The sequence below is a fragment of the Denticeps clupeoides genome, unplaced genomic scaffold (assembly GCF_900700375.1).
Source record: "Denticeps clupeoides unplaced genomic scaffold, fDenClu1.1, whole genome shotgun sequence".
NCBI classification, from domain to species: Eukaryota; Metazoa; Chordata; class Actinopteri; order Clupeiformes; family Denticipitidae; genus Denticeps; species Denticeps clupeoides.
This window is the reverse complement of record NW_021630084.1, coordinates 160,590-188,180: the sequence shown is the minus strand read 5'-3', so window position 1 is coordinate 188,180 and position 27,591 is coordinate 160,590. Positions and strand designations below refer to the sequence as shown.

At 48.0% G+C, this 27,591-nt stretch overlaps 1 protein-coding gene and 1 long non-coding RNA gene across 11 annotated transcripts; one reads left to right on the top strand and one right to left on the bottom strand.

Annotated features, from left to right (window-relative positions):
• Nucleotides 1-567: 567 nt before the first annotated feature.
• adamts9 (ADAM metallopeptidase with thrombospondin type 1 motif, 9) lies at nt 568-26,742 on the top strand. 10 transcript variants are annotated; one of them, XM_028968423.1, is made up of 39 exons: nt 568-742; nt 807-1,168; nt 2,715-2,871; nt 3,403-3,689; nt 3,982-4,065; nt 4,147-4,271; nt 4,346-4,386; nt 4,468-4,573; nt 4,663-4,806; nt 4,900-5,041; nt 5,144-5,248; nt 5,971-6,116; nt 6,192-6,373; nt 6,470-6,606; nt 6,777-6,894; nt 6,972-7,067; nt 9,958-10,124; nt 10,200-10,329; nt 10,547-10,673; nt 12,553-12,763; nt 12,834-12,995; nt 13,088-13,249; nt 13,397-13,516; nt 14,019-14,126; nt 14,256-14,423; nt 15,639-15,884; nt 16,051-16,212; nt 16,832-17,008; nt 19,987-20,154; nt 23,520-23,690; nt 23,916-24,110; nt 24,192-24,321; nt 24,406-24,497; nt 24,563-24,657; nt 24,732-24,865; nt 25,451-25,542; nt 26,056-26,160; nt 26,350-26,454; nt 26,586-26,742. In XM_028968423.1, exons 1-38 carry the CDS (start codon nt 676-678, stop codon nt 26,437-26,439), a joined length of 5,511 nt encoding a protein of 1,836 aa, XP_028824256.1. In that variant the 5' UTR covers nt 568-675; the 3' UTR covers nt 26,440-26,454; nt 26,586-26,742. The 10 variants fall into 10 exon arrangements, 8 of the variants coding, with proteins under 8 accessions (XP_028824256.1, XP_028824255.1, XP_028824251.1 ...); XM_028968422.1 differs by having other exon boundaries at nt 4,346-4,573; nt 23,496-23,690; XR_003748085.1 differs by having other exon boundaries at nt 4,346-4,573; nt 23,496-23,690; nt 23,916-24,321; nt 26,056-26,153; nt 26,586-26,599.
• On the bottom strand, nt 19,378-22,824 carry LOC114782574 (uncharacterized). The gene is made up of 2 exons (XR_003748086.1): nt 22,522-22,824; nt 19,378-22,333 (listed from the first exon to the last, which is right to left on the bottom strand). It is a non-coding gene; the product is annotated as an uncharacterized LOC114782574 (long non-coding RNA).
• Nucleotides 26,743-27,591: the final 849 nt, after the last annotated feature.

The window sequence follows — 27,591 nt, the reverse complement described above, 5'->3', positions numbered from 1 at the left end:
GAACTGTGTGTGTGTGTGTGTGTGTGTGTGAGGAAATAATGAAATCTAGACCTCTAAAGCCCGTCTCGGAAGTGAACGTGATGAAAGAGACGCTGCAGGCAGAGACGCAGAAGAAGCGCAGATGTGGAGGTTCCTGCTGCCCTGCAGCTGATCCTCCGGATCTGTAGAACATCCATGGAGGCTCCACCTGACGGATACCTTCAGAGGTCCAGTGGAGTCCAACGAGGACCTACTCAATTAGGTCCTGATGTTGTGGCTGATTGGTCTCCGCAGCATTACTTAATATCACATATATGGGGACTGTGTGAACTGTCCCAGTGACCTTCACCATGAGGTCCACGTGTTCCAGGTACCTGCAGTGGTTCAGGTGGATCCAGTGTCATGCGGAGCGGGCGTGGCTTGGTGGAGGGGCGTGTCCTCCACTCACGTACCTTCAGCGCTAACCCCGCCCATAGCTCCTCGGCCAGAGTGGTCTGCGGAGAGAAGCCCACCGCAGTCGTGTCCGTCAGCAGACCCAGCAGACCCCCCTTCTTCTCCTCGAACTTCTCTCCTTTTTTGCACAGTATGCACGTTTGCCCGGGAGTCCGCGGATCTTCAGCACGGAGCAGCGGGAGGAGCAGGAGGACATAATCGGCTGTTTTTGGTACCGGGACCGTTCCACCGTGGGTTCCAGTCATGCTGGCGCTGCTGTGGGGTGTGGGCTTCTTCTCGCTGCTCCCGGACCTTCTGAATGGAGACCAGGGTGAGTAACCGGCGCGGGAGAATGGATGGTTCACCTGTAGTTCATAATTCCATCTCGCTTCCAGACAGATCTTTCGATCATCTCGGCGCCTACGAGATCGTGACTCCATCCCGGCTGAGCGACGCCGGCGAGCCGCTGCCCACGAACGTTCACTTCACCCGGAGGAGGCGCAGCGCGGACGCGCCGGAGACCCCGCGCCGGGTCCACTACACCCTGCCCGCCTTCGGACAGCAGCACCTCCTCAACCTGAGCCGGGAGTCGGGATTTATCGCCCCGCGGTACACCGTCACCGTGCTGGGGGGACCAGGCAACCTGACCGGGCTGGAGGACGAGGAGCAGGACACGGACTTCCAGCACTGCTTCTACCGGGGACACGTGGACTCGTCCCCGCAACACAGAGCGGTGATCAGCATCTGCGGGGGTCTGGTGAGGAACACGGCCTCAATACACAAAATACACACACACACAACACATACACACTTACTCAACAATACACACACATACACAACAATCCACACACACACATAGACAACACATACACACTTACACAACACACACATACACAACAATACACACTTACACAACAATACACACTTACACAACAATACACACACGCACACACCATGCACACATAGACAACAATACACACACATACACAACAATCCACACACACACATAGACAACACATACACACTTACACAACACACATACACAACACATAGACAACACATACACACATACACAACAATACACACACACACACATAGACAACACATACACACTTACACAACACACACATACACAACAATACACACTTTAACAACACACATACACAACACATAGACAACACATACACACACAACACACACTTACTCAACAATACACACACACAACAATCCACACACTTACACATAAACACAACAATACAAACACACACATAGACAACACATACACACTTACACAACAATACACACATACACAACACACATACACAACACATAGACAACACATACACACTTACACAATACACACATACACAACACACAGACAACACATACACACTTACACAACACACACATACACAACAATACACACTTACACAACAATACACACACGCACACACCATGCACACATAGACAACAATACACACACAACAATACACACTCACACCCATACACAACAATACACACTCACACAATACACAACTATACCCACACACAATACACACTTTCATACAATACACACATACACAACTATACACACACAGAATACATACTTTCACACAATACACACACACACACACAACAATACATACTCACACACACACACACACAATAAAATCATCAATACACACAACACACTCACACATACCATCATCAATACACACTATCATCTATACACACTACACACTCACACACACATCATCATCAACACAGACCATAATCTATACTTCTGCATATCTGCAGTGTAAGAATCTCATATTGAGGCCAGTGGTGGTCTAGCGTAATCAGAAGGTTGCTGGCTCGAATCCTGAACCGCCAAGGTGCCACTGAGGTCCCCGTCCCCCCACACTGAAAGTGAAAGTGAGGGGATAGTCATTGTGAGACACTGCAGCACAGCACGCGGTGAAATGTGTCCTCTGTATTTAACCACCAGATTACGTGTCTGTTTCCTCCAGCCGACCACTGGCCCTGCCCCACTGCTCCCCTGGACCTGCAGTGTTTCACAATGACAATTAAAAAACAAACCACTGTCTCCAGAAGCTGTGGTCTTCACCTGAAACCTTCACCATGTTGGAAATGTTCACTCGTGCTCAAATGCAGGTCTTTTAAGCCCGGGTGGTTTTCATCGTGATGATACATGATGATGAGTTTTTGTATTCGGTTTATGTGTTTGGTAGAACAGTAGAAGTCCCGGGCTCTGAAGGTCAACACCTCTTTTGTGATTCCCCCCCCCCTCCTGCTTTTTCAAGCTTGGCACTTTCAGGTCTCCAGAAGGGGAGTATTTTGTGGAGCCCCTTCACAGCTACAACGGTGAACATTATGAAGAAGAACGTTTAAAACCTCACATTGTGTACAGAAAACCCCCCCCTGAGACGACGCTTGAGGAGGACGCATGTGGGGCTTCAGGTAAGATGGATTTGCTCTAGTTTTTGCGATATCACCAGCACCATCTCTAGTAGCACAGAAAGAGAGAAAGAGAGAAAGAAAGAAAGAAAGAAAGAAAGAAAGAAAGAAAGATCAGTTGTTGAGTTTCCGTCATGTTTGTGAGTTGAATGAATTTCCGTGAATTGGAGCAGAAGAGCTTCTGAGGACCTTCTGGAAGCCCCGCTCGGCTATCGCCACATCTCGGCCGATTACCGCCGATTCCTGTTGACTCCCGCACTTCCTCTTGGCCCCGATCGGGAAGAGCGATAGTCTCCGAGCCACGAAGACTGGGGACAGCTGGCCGTGGGGTGACGCTGCTGTCAACTCTGCCTTCGTGTGGTCTGAAATCCCGGAAGGTAGAAGGAGGCGCTCCGTGTCCAGGAGAGCTCCGGGACTAGGACGTGTTCCGTTCGCGAGCGGCCTCCTGCGTGCATCAGTGGAGACGTTTGTGTCCTCTGTGAGATTAGTTCCAGAGACGTCCTTCATAATGAACTCTGTCTTCCTCCACACCAGGACGCCAGAAGCTGCGTAGGAGACTCAGGGAAAAGGCTCCGAGGAGGACACCTGCCGGCATGTCGGCCGACCTGGAGACGCTGGGCGCCGGACGTTTGGCAGATCCCGTCCCCAGGAGTGAAAATAAGCGCGCTGCTAATGACAGCAGGGACTCGGGACCTCACAGGAGATCAAAGCGCTTCCTCTCCTATCCCCGGTTTGTAGAAGTCATGGTGGTTGCGGACAGCAAAATGGTGGAACATCACAGGGAGAACCTCCAGCACTACATTCTGACGCTGATGTCCATCGTAAGTTCTGCACCGCTGACCACAAGCCTCTTTGATGGCCGTGCGTGAGCTTTCCTTTCTCACCATGGGGCTGCCGAGCCGGGCAGGAGCCTCCAACCTGACAGTGTGATGAATGTGAGAAGAATAACAGTAGATGCCACACGGCGAGCCAGCATAACTGGTTCTGATCCTGGCAGAAATAAAGAGGAATCATGTTCCTCGGCGGTTCCTCTGCCTCTTTGTCACAAGTCACAATAAGACTGGTTCTCTTCAGTGGTCTAATGGATCTTCTATTTCATTCTAATTCCATCAGGTTTCGTCTATCTACAAGGACCCCAGCATTGGAAACCTGATTAACATTGTTGTGGTGAAGTTAGTCATAATTAACGATGAGTTGGTAAGATTGTTTCTGTTCGTGTAAAACGGAACTGTTCCGTGTGCCAGGAGAACGTTCCGCTCACGTGGGTTTTTTTTCCAGGATGGACCCGTGATTTCCTTCAACGCACAGACCACTTTAAAGAACTTCTGCATCTGGCAGCAGGGCCAGAATCACATGGACGACGGGCACCACGCCCACCACGACACGGCCATTCTCATCACCAGGTGAGCTCGGCGGGAGCGCGAGGACAACTTGGTCCTGCCGCACCCTGAAAAACAACCTTCTCTCCTGCTTTCAGACAGGACATCTGCAGAGCACGGGACAAGTGTGACACCTTGGGTGAGGCCTTCAGATCCACTCCTGCCGACGCTCATGACCGGGGTGACAGTAGTGATGATGGCGGCAGTGTTCCGCTTGCAGGTCTTGCGGAACTGGGCACCGTGTGCGACCCGTACAGGAGCTGCAGCATCAGTGAGGACAACGGCCTCAGCACGGCGTTCACCATCGCCCACGAGCTGGGCCACGTGTGAGTACATCGGAACCTCCTCCGCTCCCTGTGCACGTGCCTGCAGAAGATCCGCTTCAGAACCGCGCCCGCCTTGGTCCTGTTGCCAGGTTCAACATGCCGCACGACGACAGCAACAAATGCAAGGAGGACGGCGGGAAGAACCAGCACGTCATGGCGCCCACGCTCAACTACTACACCAACCCCTGGATGTGGTCCAAGTGTAGCCGCAAGTACATCACCGAGTTCCTCGAGTATGTATGTTCCTGGAGCTCCGCCCCGTCTCTGTGTCTCGTTTCTCTCTTTGTCCCCATTTTGAAGTCACCTTCTACATTATTTCTCACTAGCACAGGGTACGGCGAGTGTTTACTGGACGAGCCCGTGTCCAGGCCGTACGGTCTCTCGCAGCAGCTGCCCGGACGCATCTACAACGTCAATAAACAGTGCGAGCTGATATTTGGGCCGGGGACGCAGGTGTGTCCGTACATGGTAAGTCGGGCCGCGATTACGTCGCGGGGACGTTGCGAAATGCGAGCGGGTGTAAACACGGCGCGAGGGGGCGTGACCCCGGCTTTCTGTGGTGTCCTGCAGACTCAGTGCCGCAGGCTGTGGTGCACCAGTCCAGAGGGAGCGCAGCGGGGCTGCCGCACCCAGCACATGCCCTGGGCGGACGGGACCGACTGCGCCCCTGGAAAGGCGAGTATCAGAGAGACATTCACGGCACTTACCAGACCTACAGTCAGTAGTGACAGGGACAGTCCCCCCCTGGAGACACTCAGGGTTAAGTGTCCTGCTCAGAGACACGATGGTAGTAAGTGGGGTTCGAACCTGGGTCTTCTGGTTTACATTTTTTTTACATTTACAGCATTTTTATCAGACGCTCTTATCCAGAGCGACTTACAATCAGTAGTGACAGGGACAGTCCCCCCCTGGAGCAACTTAGGGTTAAGTGTCTTGCTCAGGGACACGATGGTAGTAAGTGGGGTTCGAACCTGGCTCTTCTGGTTCACAGGCGAGTGTGTTAACCTACCACCACCCCAGAGATTTAGCTCTGGATCTTCTGCTCAGGTGGAGATCACTTCTCATGCTGCTTCATTCACGTGCTAATCGTGTAGCTCCAGCAGGACCAGAGGCGCAGATGCATTTATTCCGGAGACTTGTCTGCTCGTGGAGCCTAAATTACTACGTGTGGAGAGCTTTTTTTACTGGTTTAGCGTTGCTTTTAATTAGCCGTGTTCCAAACGTCCACTTCCTCCTGCCTCGGCGGGCTTTAAAAAGAAGTGAGGCGAAGCTCGGAGGAAGCAGCGCCGGTTAGCCGGCACCATTGTATTCCGCGCCACATGAAACACGCGAGTTCTCTTAGTTGTGGTGTGAGAATGTCCTTCTGATCCTGTCCCTGCTTGTGGACGACATTGCAGCACTGTAAGCACGGCCTCTGCATGCCCAAGGAGAACGAGGCCACGCCAGTGGAGGGCGCCTGGGGCGTGTGGAGCCCCTTTGGGACCTGCTCCCGGACCTGCGGAGGGGGCATCAAGATGGCCGTCCGGGAGTGCAACCGACCTCTGTAGGCCGCCGTCCACGCTCTTACGGTCCCGCCTTGCGGTCTGGCCGCTCTGACGATGCTTCCCCGCCCTTGCAGGCCCAGGAACGGGGGGAAGTACTGCGTGGGGCGCAGGATGAAGTTCCGCTCCTGTAATTCGGAGCCCTGCTCCAAGCAGAAGAGGGACTTCAGGGAAGAGCAGTGCGCCGCGTTCGATGGCAGGCACTTCAACATCAACGGTCTACCTCCCAACGTTCGCTGGGTGCCCAAGTACAGCGGAAGTAAGGGTGCCGCCGCCGCCGCCGCCATTGTGAAATGATGGCCTCCATCGATGGCCTTTAATGAGCACGTGTGAAGACGAGTCTCCTCCCTTCCAGTCCTGATGAAGGACCGCTGCAAGCTCTTCTGCCGAGTGGCGGGCAGCACCGCCTACTACCAGCTCAGGGACAGGGTGATCGACGGGACGCCCTGCGGCCCCGACACCAACGACATATGTGTGCAGGGCCTCTGCAGGGTGAGTGGCTTCCATGACCTCTGACCTTTCGGGGGTCACAGATTCCTGAAAGCGTTACAACCAGGTGGAACGTCCCTGATTCCCTAATGCTGAAATACCAGTGTAAGTTCTACAAAGAGCAGGACCAGAGTTCCCATGTTGACACGCATGTTCTGCACGTTCTCCTGCAGCAAGCTGGATGTGACCATGTGCTGAACTCCAAAGCCAGGAGAGATAAGTGTGGCGTGTGCGGCGGAGACAACTCCTCATGCAAGACGGTCGCCAGCACCTTCCACAACGTCCAGTACGGTGGGTGGCGGAGCCGGTGGCCTTCAGCCACAGAACGCGCTTCGGTCCGTTCATGCGTGGTGGTCTGTGTTCCTCAGGGTACAACACCGTGGTGCGAATCCCTAGCGGAGCCATGAACATTGATGTGAGGCAGCACAGTCACCTGGGCAGGCCGGAGGACGATAACTACCTCGGTGAGGCTCGGTCTGGACCAGAAACTGCAGGGCGATGGTGCGGGGCTGTGGGCGGGGCTTCCTCTGATGCTGCGGCGTGGGTGTGGTTCTGTGATCTGTGATGAATCCGATGTGGTCGGACGGCGTGGATCGCATGTGGTCCAGGGGCGGAGGAAGTGGATTTGTGGGGCGCAGTCTTCCCTGTTAATGATGCGTATCTCCGAGACCCTCAACGCGGTGATGAGTGTTTGTGTATGTGTGTGCAGGTGTATTCTTTGTGTATCACTTTGAATAATTGTTAAATTCTAATACCAGTAATCATTGGTTGAACTGAATGTGACTGTGTGTAAACTATTTGCAGACTGTGTAAGCTGTGTGTGGGTGGTGTGTACCCTCTGTGTAGGCTGTGTGGAGACTGTGTGTTGGTTGTGTCTGTGTAAGCTGTGTGTGGGTGGTGTGTACACTCTGTGTAGGCTGTGCCTGTGTAGGCTGTGTGGAGACTCTGTTGGTTGTGTCTGTGTAAGCTGTGTGTGGGTGGTGTGTACACTCTGTGTAGGCTGTGCCTGTGTAGGCTGTGTGGAGACTGTGTGTTGGTTGTGTCTGTGTAGGCTCTGTGTAAACTTTGTGTAAACTCTGTAAGATGTGTGTAGACTGTGTCGGCTCTGTAGACTCTGTGTATGCTATGTGTAGATTCTGTGTAAGATGTGTGTAGTTTGTGTAGACTCTGTGTAGAATATGTGTATGCTATGTGTTGGTTGTGTGTGTATGCTGTGTGTATATGCTGAGTAGATTCAGATGAGGTGTGTAAGATGTGTGTAGACTGAGAGTTGGTTGTGTAGACTCTGTGTATGCTGTGTGTATGTTGTGTCTAAGCTGTGTATAGGCTGTGTGTAAACGTTGTATAAACTCTGTAAGATGTGAGTAGACTTTGTTGGCTTTGTAGACACTGTATATGCTGTGTGTAGGTTGTGTCTGTGTAAGTTATGTGTAGTTTGTGTAGACTCTGTTTAGATTCAGTGTATGCTATGTGTTGGTTGTGTGTGTATGCTGTGTGTATATGCTGAGTAGATGTGTAAGATGTGTGTAGACTCTGTGTATCCTGTGTGTATGTTGTGTCTGTGTAAGGTATGTGCGGACTGTAATGGCTGTGTACACTCTGTGTAAGCTGTGTGTAGGCTGTGTGTAAACTTTGTGTAAACTCTGTAAGATGTGAGTAGACTTTGTCTATGCTGTGTGTAGGTTGTGTCTGTGTGCTGTGTTTGTTTAGAGTGTGTAGATTCTGTGTAAGTTGTGTGTAGAATGTGTGTAGGTTGTGTCTGTGTATGCTGTGTTTGTTTAGAGTGTGTAAATTCTGTGTAAGTTGTGTGTAGAATGTGTGTTGGTTGTGTCTGTGTATGCTGTGTTTGTTTAGAGTGTGTAGATTCTGTGTAAGTTGTGTGTGGAATATGTGTATGTTGTGTCTGTGAATGATGTGTTTGTTTAGAGTGTGTAGATTCTGTGTAAGTTGTGTGTAGAATGTGTGTATGTTGTGTCTGTGTATGCTGTGTTTGTTTAGAATGTGTAGATTCTGTGTAAGTTGTGTGTGGAATATGTGTATGTTGTGTCTGTGAATGCTGTGTTTGTTTAGAGTGTGTAGATTCTGTGTAAGTTGTGTGTAGAATGTGTGTATGTTGTGTCTGTGTATGCTGTGTTTGTTTAGAATGTGTAGATTCTGTGTAAGTTGTGTGTGGAATATGTGTATGTTGTGTCTGTGTATGCTGTGTTTGTTTAGAATGTGTAGATTCTGTGTAAGTTGTGTGTAGAATGTGTGTATGTTGTGTCTGTGTATGCTGTGTTTATTTAGAGTGTGTAGATTCTGTGTAAGCTGTGTGTAGAATGTGTGTATGTTGTGTCTGTGTATGCTGTGTTTGTTTAGAGTGTGTAGATTCTGTGTAAGTTGTGTGTAGAATGTGTGTAGGTTGTGTCGGTGTATGCTGTGTTTGTTTAGAGTGTGTAGATTCTGTGTAAGTTGTGTGTAGAATGTGTGTATGTTGTGTCTGTGTATGCTGTGTTTGTTTAGAGTGTGTAGATTCTGTGTATGTTGTGTGTAGAATGTGTGTTGGTTGTGTCTGTGTATGCTGTGTTTGTTTAGAGTGTGTAGATTCTGTGTAAGTTGTGTGTAGAATGTGTGTTGGTTGTGTCTGTGTATGCTGTGTTTGTTTAGAGTGTGTAGATTCTGTGTAAGCTGTGTGTAGAATGTGTGTAGGTTGTGTCTGTTTATGCTGTGTTTGTTTAGAGTGTGTAGATTCTGTGTAAGTTGTGTGTAGAATGTGTGTATGTTGGGTCTGTGTATGCTGTGTTTGTTTAGAGTGTGTAGATTCTGTGTAAGTTGTGTGTAGAATGTGTGTAGGTTGTGTCTGTGTATGCTGTGTTTGTTTAGAGTGTGTAGATTCTGTGTAAGTTGTGTGTAGAATGTGTGTAGGTTGTGTCTGTGTATGCTGTGTTTGTTTAGAGTGTGTAGATTCTGTGTATGTTGTGTGTAGAATGTGTGTTGGTTGTGTAGACTTTGTGTAGAATGGATGTGTGTGAAATGGCTGGGAATGTAACTCAGGAAATGAGCTCCATAATCGCATTAGTGTGAATTTGCGCAGCAGACGGGACTCGAGTGGAGCTGTTTCACCCCACTTCTCTTCTCTTCTCTTCTCTTCTCTTCTCTTCTCTTCTCTTCTCTTCTCTTCTCTTCTCTTCTCTTCTCTTCTCTTCTCTTCTCTTATCTTCTCTTCTCTTCTCAGCTGTGTGTGAAAATGATGAAGAAAGAGGAGAAAGTAAAGAGCGAAATAAAGTTGTTCCTCTTTTATCTGAGGAGTTGGGTCGGTGGCGGATCTTTGCCCCAGGTGGGTTATGTTGTGGTGATGTTCTACATTCTTCTCAGCTGTTTCCAATAGTCGTGGGGAGTATCTGCTGAACGGAGACTTCGTCGTCAGCATGTTCAAAAGGGAGGTGAAGGTGGGAAATGCCGTGATTGAGTACAGCGGCTCTGACCAGCTGGTGGAGAGGATCAACTGTACAGAGCGCATTGAGGAGGAGATCATCGTCCTGGTGAGAGGTCCTTCTTTAGAGAACTTCCTAGATCTGCTCCAGCAGGATGCCGTAACAATGCGTGTTTTACTGCAGGTGCTTTCTGTAGGAAACCTGCACAACCCTGATGTCAGGTACACCTACAACATCCCCATCGAGGACAAACCTCAGCAGTTCTTCTGGGATGCCTACGGCCCGTGGCAGGAATGTAGCAGGCCATGCCAAGGTGTGTGAGGTCAATCGACCTCAGCAAAAATGCGGTGCCAGCAGCGCCAGGCCAGAACATCTGTTGGTCACGTCCCACACGAACCCGTTCACCTCAGAGCCGGGGCAGCTGAGGACGCCGAGTGTGAGAGTCCTTCTCTGAACCACTGTGTGTGTGTGTGTGTGTGTGTGTGTGTGTGTGTGTGTGTGTGTGTGTGTGTGTGTGTGTTTAATTGCAGGTGACAGAAAGAGGAAGATTGTCTGCAGTCGAGAATCAGACCGTGTGGTGGTGTCAGACCAGAGGTGCCATGGGTCACCAAAGCCAGGAGCCGTTTCTGAACCCTGCAACACAGAATGTGAACTCAGGTGAAGCCATTATGACCTTCCTGAGAACTTATTAGACCCTTCCAGTGTGGTGTTCTAAACCTGTTCCCGTGTCTACAGGAGTCAGATGTTCTAAACCTGTTCTCATGTCTACAGGAGTCTGATGTTCTAAACGTATTCCTGTGTCTACAGGAGTCTGATGTTCTAAACCTGTTCTCGTGTCTACAGGAGTCTGATGTTCTAAACCTGTTCTCCATGTCTACAGGAGTCAGATGTTCTAAACCTGTTCTCATGTCTACAGGAGTCTGATGTTCTAAACGTATTCCCGTGTCTACAGGAGTCTGATGTTCTAAACATGTTTCCGTGTCTACAGTAGTCTAATGTTCTAAACGTGTTCCAGCGTCTCTAGAGGAATCTGAAGGTTCTAAACGTGTTCCCGTGTCTACAGGAGTCTGAATGTTCTAAACGTGTTCCAGCGTCTCTACAGGAGTCTGAATGTTCTAAACGTGTTCCCGTGTCTACAGGAGTCTGAATGTTCTAAACGTGTTCCAGCGTCTCTACAGGAGTCTGAATGTTCTAAACGTGTTCCCGTGTCTACAGGATTCTGAAGGTTCTAAACGTGTTCCCGTGTCTACAGGAGTCTGATGTTCTAAACGTGTTCCCGTGTCTACAGGAGTCTGAATGTTCTAAACATGTTCCAGCGTCTCTAGAGGAATCTGAAGGTTCTAAACGTGTTCCCGTGTCTACAGTAGTCTAATGTTCTAAACGTGTTCCAGCGTCTCTAGAGGAATCTGAAGGTTCTAAACGTGTTCCCGTGTCTACAGGAGTCTGAATGTTCTAAACGTGTTCCAGCGTCTCTACAGGAGTCTGAATGTTCTAAACGTGTTCCCGTGTCTACAGGATTCTGAAGGTTCTAAACGTGTTCCCGTGTCTACAGGAGTCTGATGTTCTAAACGTGTTCCCGTGTCTACAGGAGTCTGAATGTTCTAAACATGTTCCAGCGTCTCTAGAGGAATCTGAAGGTTCTAAACGTGTTCCCGTGTCTACAGGAGTCTGAATGTTCTAAACGTGTTCCAGTGTCTCTAGAGGAATCTGAAGGTTCTAAACATGTTTCCGTGTCTACAGGAGTCTGAATGTTCTAAACGTGTTCCAGCGTCTCTAGAGGAATCTGAAGGTTCTAAACGTGTTCCCGTGTCTACAGGAGTCTGAATGTTCTAAACGTGTTCCAGCGTCTCTACAGGAGTCTGAATGTTCTAAACGTGTTCCCGTGTCTACAGGATTCTGAAGGTTCTAAACGTGTTCCCGTGTCTACAGGAGTCTGATGTTCTAAACGTGTTCCCGTGTCTACAGGAGTCTGAATGTTCTAAACATGTTCCAGCGTCTCTAGAGGAATCTGAAGGTTCTAAACGTGTTCCCGTGTCTACAGTAGTCTAATGTTCTAAACGTGTTCCAGCGTCTCTAGAGGAATCTGAAGGTTCTAAACGTGTTCCCGTGTCTACAGGAGTCTGAATGTTCTAAACGTGTTCCAGCGTCTCTACAGGAGTCTGAATGTTCTAAACGTGTTCCCGTGTCTACAGGATTCTGAAGGTTCTAAACGTGTTCCCGTGTCTACAGGAGTCTGATGTTCTAAACGTGTTCCCGTGTCTACAGGAGTCTGAATGTTCTAAACATGTTCCAGCGTCTCTAGAGGAATCTGAAGGTTCTAAACGTGTTCCCGTGTCTACAGGAGTCTGAATGTTCTAAACGTGTTCCAGTGTCTCTAGAGGAATCTGAAGGTTCTAAACGTGTTCCCGTGTCTACAGGAGTCTGAATGTTCTAAACGTGTTCCAGTGTCTCTAGAGGAATCTGAAGGTTCTAAACGTGTTCCAGCATCTACATGCATGTAAATGTTCTAAAAGAATCGGACGTCTTATTTCTGCAGGTGGAATGTAGCTCGTAAGAGTGAATGCACAGCACAGTGTGGCCCGGGGTTCCGCACCCTGGAGCTCTTTTGTGCCAAACACAGTCGCTCTGATGCCAAAGCGCAGAAGGTGGACGAGCGGCACTGCGGTAACCAGCGGAAGCCGGACGACAGGGAGCGTTGCCATGGCGACTGTAACCCGGGGGGGTGGGAGTACTCCTCGTGGTCGGAGGTGAGGGGTTCCCCGGCGTGCGCGTGCAGCGTGTCCAGCGCGCGTTCTGACCAGTTTGGCGTTGTTCTAGTGTTCTAAAAGCTGCGGAGGGGGGACCCGGCGCCGGACGGCGGGGTGCGGCAAGTCTCCCGCCGGCGGTGATGACAGCAGGTGCAGCCAGCAGGACAAGCTCACCGTCCAGCCCTGTAATGAGTTCGCGTGTCCTCAGTGGAAGACGGGCGACTGGTCCGAGGTGAGGTCGGTTCTGGCGGGAACAGTTTACCGCGGTGGGAGACGGGTAAATGAAGAACATTTCTTCTTCTTGTCCTCTGTGGTGTGGCGTAGTGTTTGGTGACGTGCGGTAAGGGGTACAAGCACCGGCAGACCTGGTGCCAGTTCGGGCAGGACCGGCTGGACGACCGCTTCTGTGACCCGTCCAAACCCGAGTCCGTCCAGACCTGCCAGCAGCAGGAATGTGCGTCCTGGCAAGTGGGATCCTGGGGACAGGTAGACTGCTTTCTTCTGGTTGTCTCAATAGTGGACATGGTGGACATAGTGGACATCGATCATTAATTGCATAATTAGCATTTTGGAGAACATTATCTGACTGATGGGTTGGATGTGCGTGACATTACGTGTCCCTCTGTGCTGCAGTGCACCACCAGCTGTGGACCAGGGTACCAGATGAGGGCAGTAAAGTGTGTGGTGGGGACCTACGTCTCCGTCGTGGACGACACCGAATGTAACGCGGCCACGCGGCCAACGGACACTCAGGTGAGAACTCGGACGCTGTTGACTCACGGCCGGATGTCATCTAGGACATTCTACTGATAGCCAGCAGCCATGAGGGACCCTGTAGACACAACCGGAGACGTGTTTAGTCTCGTCCACACGCGTGCTATCGTGGTGGACACACTCAGACGGAGGAGGCCGCAACAGGCAGGATGGAAGGCAGCACAGAGTTCATGTTTTTGGTTTGATGCATTTTTGGACGTGTTTTATGATATTTTATTGATGTAAAGTCGGTCGCAGTAAATGACGGTCGCAGTAAATGACGGATCTGGTGTATTTTGCCCCCCCCGCTCCTAATTCCCGACTCGGCCGCGAGGCCCGCTGACCCAGAACAAGTCGCTTCGCCCCCGTGTGATTCCAGGCAGCCACCCGTGAAGCCGGGGACAAGGGGGAGGAGCCCGGCTTCACCTGACACGGGGGCCCTGCGCTGTTTTTACATCGCTGAGCCGTGCCTGGAGACGCTTCTGTCCTTCTGTCTCTGCAGGACTGTGAACTGACTCAGTGTCCCGTCACCCACCCGGTCTCACCGGAAACGAGGACCCAGCCCCACCCCGCTCACAAAACCCAGTGGAGATTTGGATCCTGGACCCAGGTAGCTGAGACGGCTCTGGCGCTCACCGCAGAACAGAACTAACACACGATATACGTATTAAAACGTTCATAATTACAATAAATCACATACGATACCAACAGTGCGGCGGTTTGTGGTCCTCCCCTACAGTGCAGCACCACATGCGGTAAAGGGACACGCATGCGCTACGTTAGTTGCCGGGACAACCAGGGCGGAGTTGCCGAGGAGTCGGCCTGCCTGCACCTACCCAAACCTCAGCCGCTGGAGGTCTGCACCGTGGTGGCCTGTGGCCAGTGGAAGGTTCTGGAATGGACTCCGGTAAGGGTTGTGTGTCAATTCTGCTGATTGGTTCACTGCGAACTGGTGAGATTTGAGGGCCGGGGGGGACGCGTGTTTACAGCTGTTCTCCATCACAACTTCCCATCTTCCCAGGCTGCAGCTATCAGGCGGGGGGCCGGGTTATTTATACCAGAATAAGTCCAACAGGAAGCCGTTTATTCTGTTCAGAGTTTACGGCAGACAGGCGCTCACTTTCCCTCCAACAGCTGAAGGGGTCAGATCCAGAGAAGAACTTTTAATAATGCAGCGAATCCGATTCATTCCCATATTCATTACGGCCAGATGAGAAATCTCAGAATTTATTCTGAATATAATTTCGAAAGGATGGGAAATTAGTTCTGACCGTAGACCCACTGCGCTGACTTCATTACAGCATCAACGTGTTGCCAGATTGGAGAGTTTCCAATCCTGCTTTGCAGGTTAAAAGGTCATAAATGAAACTGAAGTGACTGTCATGATGAAACACTGCAGCACAGCACACGGTGACACGTGTCCCCTGTATTTAACCATCACCCTTGGTGAGCAGTGGGCACCATGACAGGCGCCCGGGGAGCAGCGTGTGGGGACGATGCTTCGCTCAGTGGGACCTCAGTGACACTCCCTCTTCAGACTGGTGGTGGCCTAGCAGGTAGGAAGGTGCCACTGAAGTCCCCTTGATCAAAGCACCGTCCCCACACACTAATCCCTGGCCGCCCACTGCTCACTGACGGTGATGGGTAGATGCAGAGGACACATTTCACCATGTCACCATGTGCTGTGCTGTAACAATCACTTTCATTTAAGTGTTTTGCCCAGGGACACAAGAGTAATTGGGGCTTGAACCTGTGACTTTATGGTCGAATGTAAAATCCTGTTAAAGAAGCGGCCCCGTAATCAGAAGGTTGCCGGTTCGAATCCCGATCCGCCAAGGTGCCGCTGAGGTGCCACTGAGCAAAGCACCGTCCCCACACTCTGCTCCCCATTGCTCACTCATGGTGATGGGTTAAATGCAGAGGACACATTTCACTGTGTGCACCGTGTGCTGTGTATCACATCACTTTTTAAAATCATTATTATTTGGGTATTGTTAGTGTTTTTGTGCATTATTTGCATTTGATGCTACGATCGGAAGCTCGCTGTTCATGAGAGTGTTAGGTGGAATTATTCCTAGATTGAACTGTGTGTGTGTGTGTGTGTGTGTGTGTGTGTGTGTAGTGCTCAGTGTCCTGCGGTCAGGGTAAAGCCACCCGGCAGGTGCTGTGCGTCAACTTTGGTGACCAAGTGGTGGAAATGAGTGAATGTGACCCTGACGACCGTCCAGTGAAGGAGCAGGAGTGCGCCATGCCCCAGTGTCCGAGCCGAACCAGCGACCAGGGCCTTCTACCCCCCAGTCCCAAGAGCGCCCTGCCCACAGGGAACAACAGCGGCCGCAGCCAGTGGCGGACAGGACCGTGGGGAGCGGTAGGTCTCTCTTCATCTTCGGCCATCTGTCTGTCTGTCTGTCTGTCTGCTGTATTGGACGCAGTTTTAAATAGAACAGATCTGTTCGTGTCTGAGCTGAAATGTGCAGCATGCGCCTGTCCCAGATAGAAGTTGACGTTCCTGCGTCTTCCTGTCCCTGGCCCAGTGTTCCAGCACGTGTGCCGGAGGGTTCCAGAGGCGGGTGGTGGTGTGCCAGGATGAGAACGGCTACTCCGCCATCAACTGTGACGAGAGCGCCCAGCCCAGCGAGCAGCGCTCCTGCGAATCAGGGACCTGTCCACAGTGGGTCTACGGCAGCTGGGGGGAGGTGAGACAAGGTTCTTCTGGTCAGATGAAGTCTAGAAGATAAGATGAGATGATCCTTTATTAGTCCCACTAGTGGGAAATTTTGACACCACGTCGACTGTATAATATAAAAGTTCACTGTTCAGATAATGATGATTATGATAAAAGTTGAATGTGTCTGATGTTCTCCATGATTCCATGTCTGCTGTAATCTGGATGCATGGAGAGCTTCTCATGATTTACAGCTGCTGGTCAATTACCTGCCATTTAAAAAAAAAAAAGAATAATATGGTGGCAGTGGTGGCCTAGCGGTTAAGGAAGCGGCCCCATAATCAGAAGGTTGCCGGTTCGAATCCCGATCTGCCAAGGTGCCACCGAGTAAAGCACCGTCCCCACACACTGCTCCCCGGGCGCCTGTCATGGCTGCCCACTGCTCACTCAGGGTGATGGGTTAAATGCAGAGGACAAATTTCACTGTGTGCATCGTGTGCTGTGCTGCTGTGTATCACAAGTGACAATCACTTCACTTATTTAAGATTTTAGGATGAAACCTGTCCAATGCCCGGGGTAGTGTGGTGGGTGTGGCTCCTGTCAGGGTGTGGTTCTCACCCGGGCCTTTGTGCTCCTCCCCTGGCTTGCAGTGTTCAAAGTCCTGCGGTGGTGGAATTAAGACGCGGCTGGTCGCGTGTCAGCGGCCCGACGGGGAGCGTTTTAACGACCCGAGCTGTGAAATTCTGGACAAGCCGCCCGACCGAGAGCAGTGCAATACTCAGCCCTGCCCGACTAACCCCCACTGGAGTGCGGACCCCTGGAGCTCGGTACGCACATAAATATTCCTTCTCATTTTCAGAAAAGACAGAAAGGTCCCTCACAAGTGCCATGACCATCATGACCATTTCTTTTGCACTTACAACACACACACACACACACACATACACATCCTCCATGTTAACTGTTGTCTCTCTGCTCATTCAGGACCCATTTTTAGAGCCTTATCTAGATTGTAAAGTTTTGTAAGTTTCAGATATAATTTATTAGATTATTTTTTTTGTCTAGGTGTACATAGTATTATTGTAACTATGGTTTGTAGATGTTATGTCACAGAAGAAGTGCTTTTTTTAACGCACACTTAACAGATATTGCTGAACATTTCTGTATATGAGGATTCTGCAAAAATGTTTGTCTTTTTGTTTTTATGAACATTGGAAACGTAAAACTGCTACTTCCAGAAGTGATGATGCCAATATTTGTATTATGAGATGCTTTTCTGACGTATGTTGACAGCTATGAGATGGATTTTTTATTGTTTTACTGTTATACGTATGTATGGGAATTAGAATTTAAGGACCTTTTTGCTGAGTGTTCATGGCAGCTGGGCTACTATAGTACAGTACAAATTAGTCAAGGTTGCCAGTGTTTGGTCCTGGAAGTGGACCAGCGCCGGTCTGGTCATCTACAGGTTAATCCAGTGGGGTCCACGCTGCAGAAGGTCCTCTCGTGCTCCTCTGGCTTGTCGGGAATGTACTGGTCACGTACTGGTACTAGCCAGAGGCCAAAGGCTCACTACTCAGACGGTGCTAAATTTGATGAGTAAAATGACATTGAGTATAATTTTTGATAACTGAGCTACAGTAATACATAACTACACAGTAAATACTCTGACTTTCACCATACCTCACATGGGAAAATATCACTCAACTGGTGCTTTTTTGTCAAACAAGGGAGGTGTAAACATTGCATGGTTGCAATTCTCTTACATTTAATAGTTTTTTAATGTTATTATGGATTTGTCTATATTTGGGCATCTCAGTCACCTAATTTTCGAGAAGTTTTTTTTATATTTACATTATTTGATCTCACAGTGCATGAGATAACCGTTTTATTTGCTGGAGATCATTCCGAAGGTCGGTCTTTTACATCTACCTCATTCTCAGCCAAACGTGTCCCTCCTTCCCTCAATCCTGGAGGGCGTATGGCCGGGAAAAGACAAGATCTTAAAACCGCTGAGTTACTGACTGCAACCTTTCTTTTAATTTCATTTCGACCGATCAAGACGTAGCAAACTGCACCCTTGATTTGAAGGGCCTGTTACCTCCTTTTCACAGTCTAAATACAGCTGATGACCATTGCATTCATTTATTTGATCTAATTTGATTCCATTAAATGTGGAAAATAACATGTTGTGTTTCTGTCCAACTGTGATTTGTTGAATGTATTCTTTCTGTGTGTGTGTGTGTGTGTGTGTGTGTGTGAGAGAGAGTTTCATGTTCAGCGTGACATTATCTGGCTAAATAAAGTGTGGCTGAAACCAAATTGCAGTTTAACAGTCAAAATGTATATTTATCAAATTAAGTGTATTTATTGCTTGTTTTACATAACAGTATTTGAAATATTATACAAAATATTTTTATATTGCATTGTGTATTGTTAAAGAAGAATAGAAGTCTTTTGAAGTACACGGTAATGCGATTTTGTGAGGTATCCCGACATTGTTCCCATTCATTCTTTCATGAATGCATGTCATGTATATATTGGGTTCAGACATCCAATGTTCCCAGAATCCTCTCTTCTGTCTGCGCTGTCACACTGACCATCATTTGAATGAACAGCCATCAGATTGACAGTGGAGGAGTCTATTGAAGGTTAGGGGTCACCTTTTGATGTGTGACAGGGCCTCTACTAAGCGCCTAATAAGCACGGTTGGGCTTCTCTGAAAAGTGCTTTAATCCCGGGAAACCCTCCTGAAATCCGTGCATCTGCGCTGTTCCCACTCACTCCAACCGTTTATCCGGGGTTCCCAGTGTTTGCTCTGCTGTGTCACCACATTCCTACACTGAAAAAAACACCCTAATATGAAGGTCTACATCGTGCGTCGCAGGCATGTATCATCAGTGCATCTGAAATTGTTTTTGCTTATGAAAATAAAGGTTAGTGTTAAAGCACCACGCCCTGTAGTACGCCATGTTCTGTATGTTGGACACCATTAATCACATCGAATGCCGTCTGGTGTGTCATTGAGCTCGGAGATTATTCACATTTAATACATTTACAATTACATCTCCATATGTTTTTTATTCACATTTACAATATGTCTGCATACTGTCCTTTTGTATGATGTCTTGTGACAGAAATGATTGTGTTTGCTGGTACGATCTGAATGTATACTGATAATAAAACTTACACCTTATAATGTCGTTTATTTTATTTTTTTTTGTTCCGTCCCAAATAAAGGAACAAATAACTGATAAGCAGCACTTTCACTTGGCTTCTTTTGCCACATTTCAAGGTCCAATCGATGCAGAGCTTCTTGTCACCTGCAGAGGTGAAAGGTCGGCGTGTTCCCGTCGAGAGTGGCATCTCGCTGTGCATGCCACGCTGGGCCTGCACTCGTTCAACCCGCGAACTGTCGCATCACATCCGTCCCTTTCTGGACTGTGCCTTTGATGACCGAGCAGCGCTGGACATGCCGAAATCCTCCAGTCCCGGCCCGCCTGTCACAGGGGGTTAGGCCTTCAGAGGTTCACCGAAGCTTTCAAATACTGTACCTTGCGATGTGGGCGGACCCCTGCCGCGCTGTCCGAGAGAGCTTAAAGAACAATTAACCACCCAGAACATCAGTTAGATCATAAAATGATTCAGTAATAAAATTATAGAAAAGGTTAATTAATTAATCAGGTTCAAAACGTCTTGGTTTATATTTTTACATTTACAAATTCAGTCCAATTTATTGGCCTAAATTATAAACACTTCTTCAACTTGGCCATTTGTCCGATCAGCTGTTTTTGCCCCTTTGCAGTGCACTGCCCCCTGTGGCCGAGGATGGAAGTACCGCAACGTAACGTGCGTCAGTCAGTCTAAACGGCCAATCGCAGGGGAGAACTGCCAGCACACGCCCCGCCCAAGCGAGCGACGCCGATGCCGAGGGGGGCGCTGCACCAGATGGAAGACGGCCGCCTGGGGGGAGGTAAATCTGCACACAAGCCAACTTTTTTACATGTTTTAATAAAAATGTTGTTTGCAGTGACGCAGACGCAGGGTTTGATCACTTTCCCGCTGAAATGTAAGAGCCGTAGGCCAATCAGGCAGCATCTCTGGACACAACTTCCAGTTGGGAGGGTTTGAAGTGGTTTTGTGGACATGTGGTTTTCACCGCTTTCATCTGGGCTCCAGCGATGTAAACTCAGCCAGTCAGAGCAGTGGACCCTTCCTCCCACCCACCACAAAGGAAAACATGTGTCTTCTGTAGGACCAGACACATATCCCAGCATGCACCAGAACATCTTTACACAAAGCACCAACACTCATGTGCACATCAGTCGTTTTGATGCAGAAAAACAGAAAAGACCTTCATCTGTCCCTCATGAGATCAAATCCATCTTCTCTGAGGCTGGAAACTTACCTTCTCACTGCAGAACCCGAGTTCAGTGGGTGGTAGTGCTGAGGACAGGTCTGACAGGCATGGAGATTTCCCAGTTGTGGCTGCATTCTCAGTGACTTTATTCTCAATGTTTATTAGTGTAGCTAAGATACTGTACAGATAATACAGAAGGCATCTATCTAAAAAGACTTCATTCACTTCTAAAGAATGCAGATGTTCCAACCTCGGATTTAAAGAATCATACTTGGGGAAATTCATGAATTTTGTCTTTACTAAGTAATATATATAGCATAATGTAAATAAAATTAATGTCCCCTAAAAAATCACCAGATATTTCAATCAAATAAATATAAATATACTACTAACTATTATTAAATTACTTTAGTCAATATAACAAAACTATGAAAAATAACTGCTATGTTTAGCATTAAAGTATTACAATGCAAGCTGAGAACTGTAACATTAGCTGTAAACTATACACAATATATCAAACATATATCCTGCGTGTAATAACAGGACTGCAATAAACTATACACAATATATCAAAAAATGGACCATGAGTAAATATTCAAAATCTATCCAAAATGTCTCCTGCTATTAATAATGACACCACAATAAAATATTCAAAGTATATCTAAAATATCTCTTATAATAAATAAATATGTGTAATATATCAAAAAATTCTCCTGCTATTAATAACAAAACCACAATACAATATACACAACATGTTCAAAATATCTCTCACATATCTGCAATAAAATATACACAGTATATCTAAAATATTTCCTGCTTTTAATCATGCCACTGCAATATAATATACACAATATATCTAAACTATCTCCTGCTGTTAATTATGCCACCACAATAAAATATACACGATATATCTAAAATATCTTCCGCTATTAATAACACACCACAATAAAATATACACGATATATCTAAAATATCTCCCGCTATTAATAACACCACCACAATAAAATATGCACGATATATCTAAAATATCTCCCGCTATTAATAACGCCACCACAATAAAATATACACAATATATCTAAAATATCTCCCGCTATTAATACCACCACCACAATAAAATATACACGATATATCTAAAATATCTCCCGCTATTAATAACCCCACCACAATAAAATATACACGATATATCTAAAATATCTCCCGCTATTAATAACACCACCACAATAAAATATACACAATCTATCTAAAATATCTTCCGCTATTAATAACACCACCACAATAAAATATACACGATATATCTAAAATATCTCCCGCTATTAATAACACCACCACAATAAAATATACACAATATATCTAAAATATCTCCCGCTATTAATAACACCACCACAATAAAATATACACAATCTATCTAAAATATCTCCCGCTATTAATAACACCACCACAATAAAAAATACACAATATACAACATACTGGAAATAACAACATACTGCCCATATATGGTAATAACAATATTTTCTGTTAGAATATACTAAATTTTCCCAAAATATCTCTATTACCACTGTTACTGACAGCACTGCAATAAAATATATAGTGTGTGGGTGTGTATGTGTGTGTATGTGTGTGTGTGTGTGTGTGTGTGTGTGTGTGTGTGTGTGTATGTGTGTGTGTGTGTGTGTGTGTGTGTGTGTGTGTGGTTTAGCACCATGACCTTCTTGGGTAAGTGGACCCATCCGCTTGAAAGTAACTTTTCACTGTCAGTCTTGTGTCTGTTCATCTTCATTTACGTAATTGTTGGCTGTATAATCATATATTTAGTAACAACAATAAATCAGAAAAATATAAACATGTAAACAGAATGCAGAACTAATCGATCATAATAACAGAATCGCCTTACTAATAACAGTAAAGAAACGGGAAGCGAGTGTAACAGTGAACAGAGGATCATTGCTAGTGTTCCGTTTGGTAGAACAGGTTCGTACTCACCGCTACGGTGTTCCTGTCTGAGTGGAGATGATCGCTGACGCAGATGTGGAGCTCCTCTCTCCTGCTGATGAGAGTGGAGAGGCGCGGGGGGGTTGCAGTGGAGAGGGGGGTGTAACTTGGCAAGTTTTATGTTTACGCAGATGAACCACCGCCAGGTATGAGGCTTGGAAATAAGACGCCGTCTCTGTCTGATTTAGTCTGTAATGAAAATGCTGTTGAGTGACTGAAATATGCGTAGAAATAAGAATTGTCTGATTAGGTCTAATTCTAAATGAATTTCTCAGTCAGGGAAATTTGAAGTGGGTGAAATGAAATGCAGGTTCATGGTTCCGCTCGTAAAAAAGAGGAGTGGGAGAGCGATTGTCCAGGAATCTGGGTCACTAAACAGCATGAAAATTCTCATTAGAGGAGAGCAATGCTCAGAAAAAGAGCAGCTGGAGAGCATTAGAGCCCCTCGCTGCGCTTTGGCCGTTGCCGGGTCCTTCGGGGAGAACTTACACCACGAGACGGGACAAGCAGGTAGCTCAGCCCAGAAGCAGGAGGGTCCATGTGGGTCCGGCTTCACGTGTGGTTTAGTGGGAGTGGCCGATGTGCAGCAGGCGGGACTTGGGAACGTGGAGTTGAGGACGTTTCTGCAGAGCTGTCCAAAGGAGGGAGAAATGACCCAGAATGTAGCAGTAATGTTGGTGTCCAGCAAATTCACCAAATTTTACACACTTTTCTAATTTATTGGTTGGTTGGTGATTTCTAAAATATTTGGGATGGTAGTAACCAAACCAGAAGACCACAGAGTCCCGGGTTCAACCCCACTTACTACCATCGTGTCCCTGAGCAGGACACTTAACCCTGAGTGTCTCCAGGGGGGGACTGTCCCTGTAAATACTGACTGTAAGTTGCTCTGGATAAGGACGTCTGGTAAATGCTGTAAATGGAAATGGCAACTACATTTGTCATGAAGGCTTATTGTCATGTAGATGTTTGGATCGTTGCTGTTGCAGTGCACCAAGACGTGTGGGTCAGGCCACAGAAGACGACTGGTGTTCTGCCTGGACCACCAGGAAGACGAGGTCCATGAGATGCACTGTATGGACCAGGAGAAGCCGCTGGACTCTGAGAGCTGCAACACTCAGGCCTGTGAATTCGTCTGGATTACAGGAGAGTGGTCTGAGGTGACACTTCCTTGGTTCCTCTTCTGGTCTAGATGAATACATGATTGTCATTGGCTGATAGATGCGTGTTGAATCATTGATATGGATTAATGCACTAATATTGGGCAGGGAACTAGATTTATCTGAATAATAATAATAAACTTCATAATATGATAATATAAGTGGAAATATTAAAAGCCCCCATCTGAACTACAATATGAAAGCCATGCTTCTGTCCCATATTAGTGCAGTGCCACCTGTGGACAGGGGTACAGGAGGAGGTTGGTGTCCTGCAGTGAAGTTCATTCTGGGAATGATAATTATGAATATGGCCACCAGTCCTCGTCCAGCTGCCCTGGGACTCCACCCGACAGCTTCTCTGCATGTAACCTCGGTCCCTGTCCCCCTGACGCAGCATGGACGCTCGGCGTCTGGGGTCCGGTGAGAGACGTGCTAATCCAGACACCAGACAGCAATGCCGATGTGTGGTCAGTGTGTCACGTCACGTCGTGTCGCCCTCAGTGTTCGGTGACGTGTGGAGAGGGCAGGGTGGAAAGGAGTGTGAAGTGCACCCCGCCCGGTGGCGGTGCCGGTGGCGGCTGTCCCTCTTCTGACAGGCCGGAGTCACAGAAACCGTGCAGAAGGCCAGACTGTAGGTGACCTCCGCCCTCGGTGTCGGTCCTGCAGTTTAGAGCAGAACTTCTGCTGAAAATGGCTTTTTGTCCCCACACGCCAGGCAATTTTGCCACAAGTTGCAAAGACCTCCAGAGCAGGAGTGTCCTGTCAGATGGAGAACAGACGCTGAATATACAAGGAAGGGCTCTGAAGGTAAATCACACGCTCTCTCCATTCGTCCCACCAGACCTTCCCTGACCTGTCCTCCATCTCCTCAGATCTACTGTGCTGGAATGCAGATGGACAGTCCGGGGGAGTACATCACACTGATGACGGGCGAGGCAGACAACTTCTCAGAGGTCTTCGCCTTCAGGTGAGCCACGCCCCACAGCTCTTCTTGGAGGATTTTTCGTTTTTTTTTTTAGTGTTTTAATTTGCGTGATCCAGACTCTTGGATCCAACTGAGTGTCCCACCAACCTCAGCCGCCGAGAAGACTGCAGGTGCAGGAGGGACTACGCGGCTGCCGGCCTCTCCACCTTCAGCAAAGTCAGGGTGGACCTGAGCAAGATGCAGATCATCAGTGAGTTTAAAACCTGGCGCCGGTGGGCGGAGCCAGCAACCTTCTCTTGCTGAAGCTCAACTCAACCTTTTCTGTGGAATATGAATAACACGATAAAGTTGAACTGTACGCATGGAACGAGGTTAAATTACGGCGCCGCCGTTCCGCGTCGTATCAGATTATTGTGTTTGGAGGGGAGAAAAAGACAAACATGTGGCCCCTTCGACGAACGGGGCGCGAGCCAAAGCTAACAGGAAATAGCGGAGATTGCTGTGGAGCTGGCCAGTCAGCAGATCGTGCTCCTCAGGCCACGCTGGAGAACGTGGAGGGCGTCAGGCCCGCGGAACCCCACATCTGGCTGCTTAATTAAGGCCAAGAATGGAGGGGCCAATTGCTTCAAGATGCACCCTGGGGCTGTAAAAATGGGCACAATTAAAGACACGGGTCAGATTAGTGTGAATTACGCCCAAATGATGTTTGCGGTCGTAATCAGACGGCGATATCTGCTGACTCCGCGGTGGCGTCGATTATACGAATTATCCAGGAAGGGAGGTCGTTTCCCTGCTCCGTGCTCACATGTGGTGAATCTCTTCCTGTGCTCTTTAGCCACGGACTGGCGCTTCGCTTTCACTCCGGAGGGGAACCAGGTCCCGTTCGCCACTGGGGGAGACTGCTACAGCGCCGCCCGGTGTCCGCAGGTGAGAACTGCACCACTCGGGGGCGTCACAGGTGGACCAGACAGATGGCCTGGGGATGGAGTCTCCACAGACCATGCTGGTTTCAGAGAGAGAGAAGCCAGGACGTCCCCTGTCCGGCCCCTCGGAGGACTGCGAGGACCCCGTGTCATACTTAAACCAGATGCTGGGGTCCTCACGTGTGAAGAGGGACGGAAAAATACAGGGAAAGCTGGTATATAGTCTCTATGTGTGGCTCTACATGAGATTCATTCCCAGGACTGAACACTTGGGGGTGCACCGGTCCCCCCCAAGTGCAGGGGAGTAAACGTGGGGGAGTAATGCAGGGGAGTAAACGTGAATTATGAGAAAAATGAAGAGTATGTGGCTCTGAGTACATGAGTGTGTACCAAAATGTCGTCTCTGCACTTTCTCGTTCGTGATGTTTACATTCTTCAGTCCCCCGAAAGTCCCCCCGAATTGTCCTGCAGCTCGCTGCTGTCCCCTGCTGGCTGGTGATATTCTGTGTTCCCGCAGGGCCGATTCAGCATCAACCTCTCAGGGACAGGATTTCAGGTGTCCGAAGAGACAAAGTGGATCGCTCAAGGAAACTACGCTGTTACTGATATACAAAGGTCACAGGTCGGCTACAGCGTTTCCCAAATAGAAGTGTAGCACAGCCCCCCCCCCAACTAGTTCATTTCATTTCTATTCAGAAATAGTCAGCATGTTCAACTATGTCAAGAATTAAATCCGAATATTTATGTCTTGTTTTTGTATTTCCTTTATTTTGGAGCGTATTATCTGATCTTCTGGCCCCTGATTCCACAGGATGGCAGTCGAGTGACAGGACTGTGTGGAGGATACTGTGGGAAATGTGCACCGTCCACCACTTCTGGCCTCCTTGTTCGAGTAACATAACCCGGCGCCTCTCAGGTGGCTTCTCATTTCCTGCTAACGTGTGCAGAGATACTCCTACATAGAAAGTGCATTATGTTCATGTCACTTTATTATAAAGTAGTGAATTGTGGTGATTTATATTTTATGTTCGTATCTCTGTTTCCCAGCAGTCACTTCTTCTCCTGTGGTGCTGTGGTCCGTGAAAGTGAAGTGATTGTCATTGTGAGACACTGCAGCACAGCACACGGTGAAATGTGTCCTCTGTATTTAACCATCACCCTTGGTGAGCAGTGGACACCATGACAGGCGCCCGGGGAGCAGTGTGTGGGGACGGGACCTTCATCACGGGGACCTCAGTGGAACCTTGGCGGGTCGGCAACCTTCTGATTACGGGTCCACCTCCTACCTGCTAGGCCACCACTGCCCCACCAAAGGGTGTCTCTCTGTAAAGTTATACATGAAAACATGTAAGTAATGTACAGAAAATGCCATATGAATTATTTATTTTACTCAACATTTATTTTTATTTATTTAGGAGCTTTTTTATGTGATAAGAGCAGCTGGTTCACTAGAACTGTTCATGGACTGATGAGAAGTTTATCTCAGCATCTTGGAGGTTGTGAAGGTGCAGGAGAAACAGAAGAAGGGAAGGTGTGGAGAGAGTAGGAAGTTCGAGGAATGTTAAATCCCATAATCATCCAACTATCAGATGTCAGGTCGGAAATCTAATTCAGGGATTTATACCCCACACCTTTCATCCCAGCCCGAGGTCGTCTCATGCAGATCAATGTTAGAAGGTCTGGTAAATCAGACGATTCGAGATGCTGGTTTTATTCCACAAGTGCATCACCGTGCACCAAAATCAGTGTGAACTCACACACGACTTCAGATGTACTAGTTCTGGACTGAGAATACTGGTTCTAGGTGCTATTTTCTAAAAAGGGAATTTCCTACACTGAGAGCACAAATGCATTTCTATTCATTTTGTATTAAAAATGGCTGTATTCATGTAAATGCAATGATCCATAAATACAGGAATTGAACTCAGGTAATAAAAAGAGGGATGGCGATGTGTGTACATTATTACATCGAAGAATTTATCCATGTACTTCAGGAAATGATGCGTGGACATGTTCTGTGTTTCTGTACATTGCTGTAATTATTAGATTATAG

Bases quoted from the DNA above. Each gene is read 5' to 3' on its own strand.
- adamts9 (XM_028968415.1), top strand. From the start codon at position 676: ATGCTGGCGCTGCTGTGGGGTGTGGGCTTCTTCTCGCTGCTCCCGGAC. The intron at 2,872-3,402 runs GTAAGATGGATT...CCTCCACACCAG, and splicing joins GGACGCATGTGGGGCTTCAG to GACGCCAGAAGCTGCGTAGG. The intron at 17,009-19,986 runs GTACGCACATAA...GCCCCTTTGCAG, and splicing joins GTGCGGACCCCTGGAGCTCG to TGCACTGCCCCCTGTGGCCG.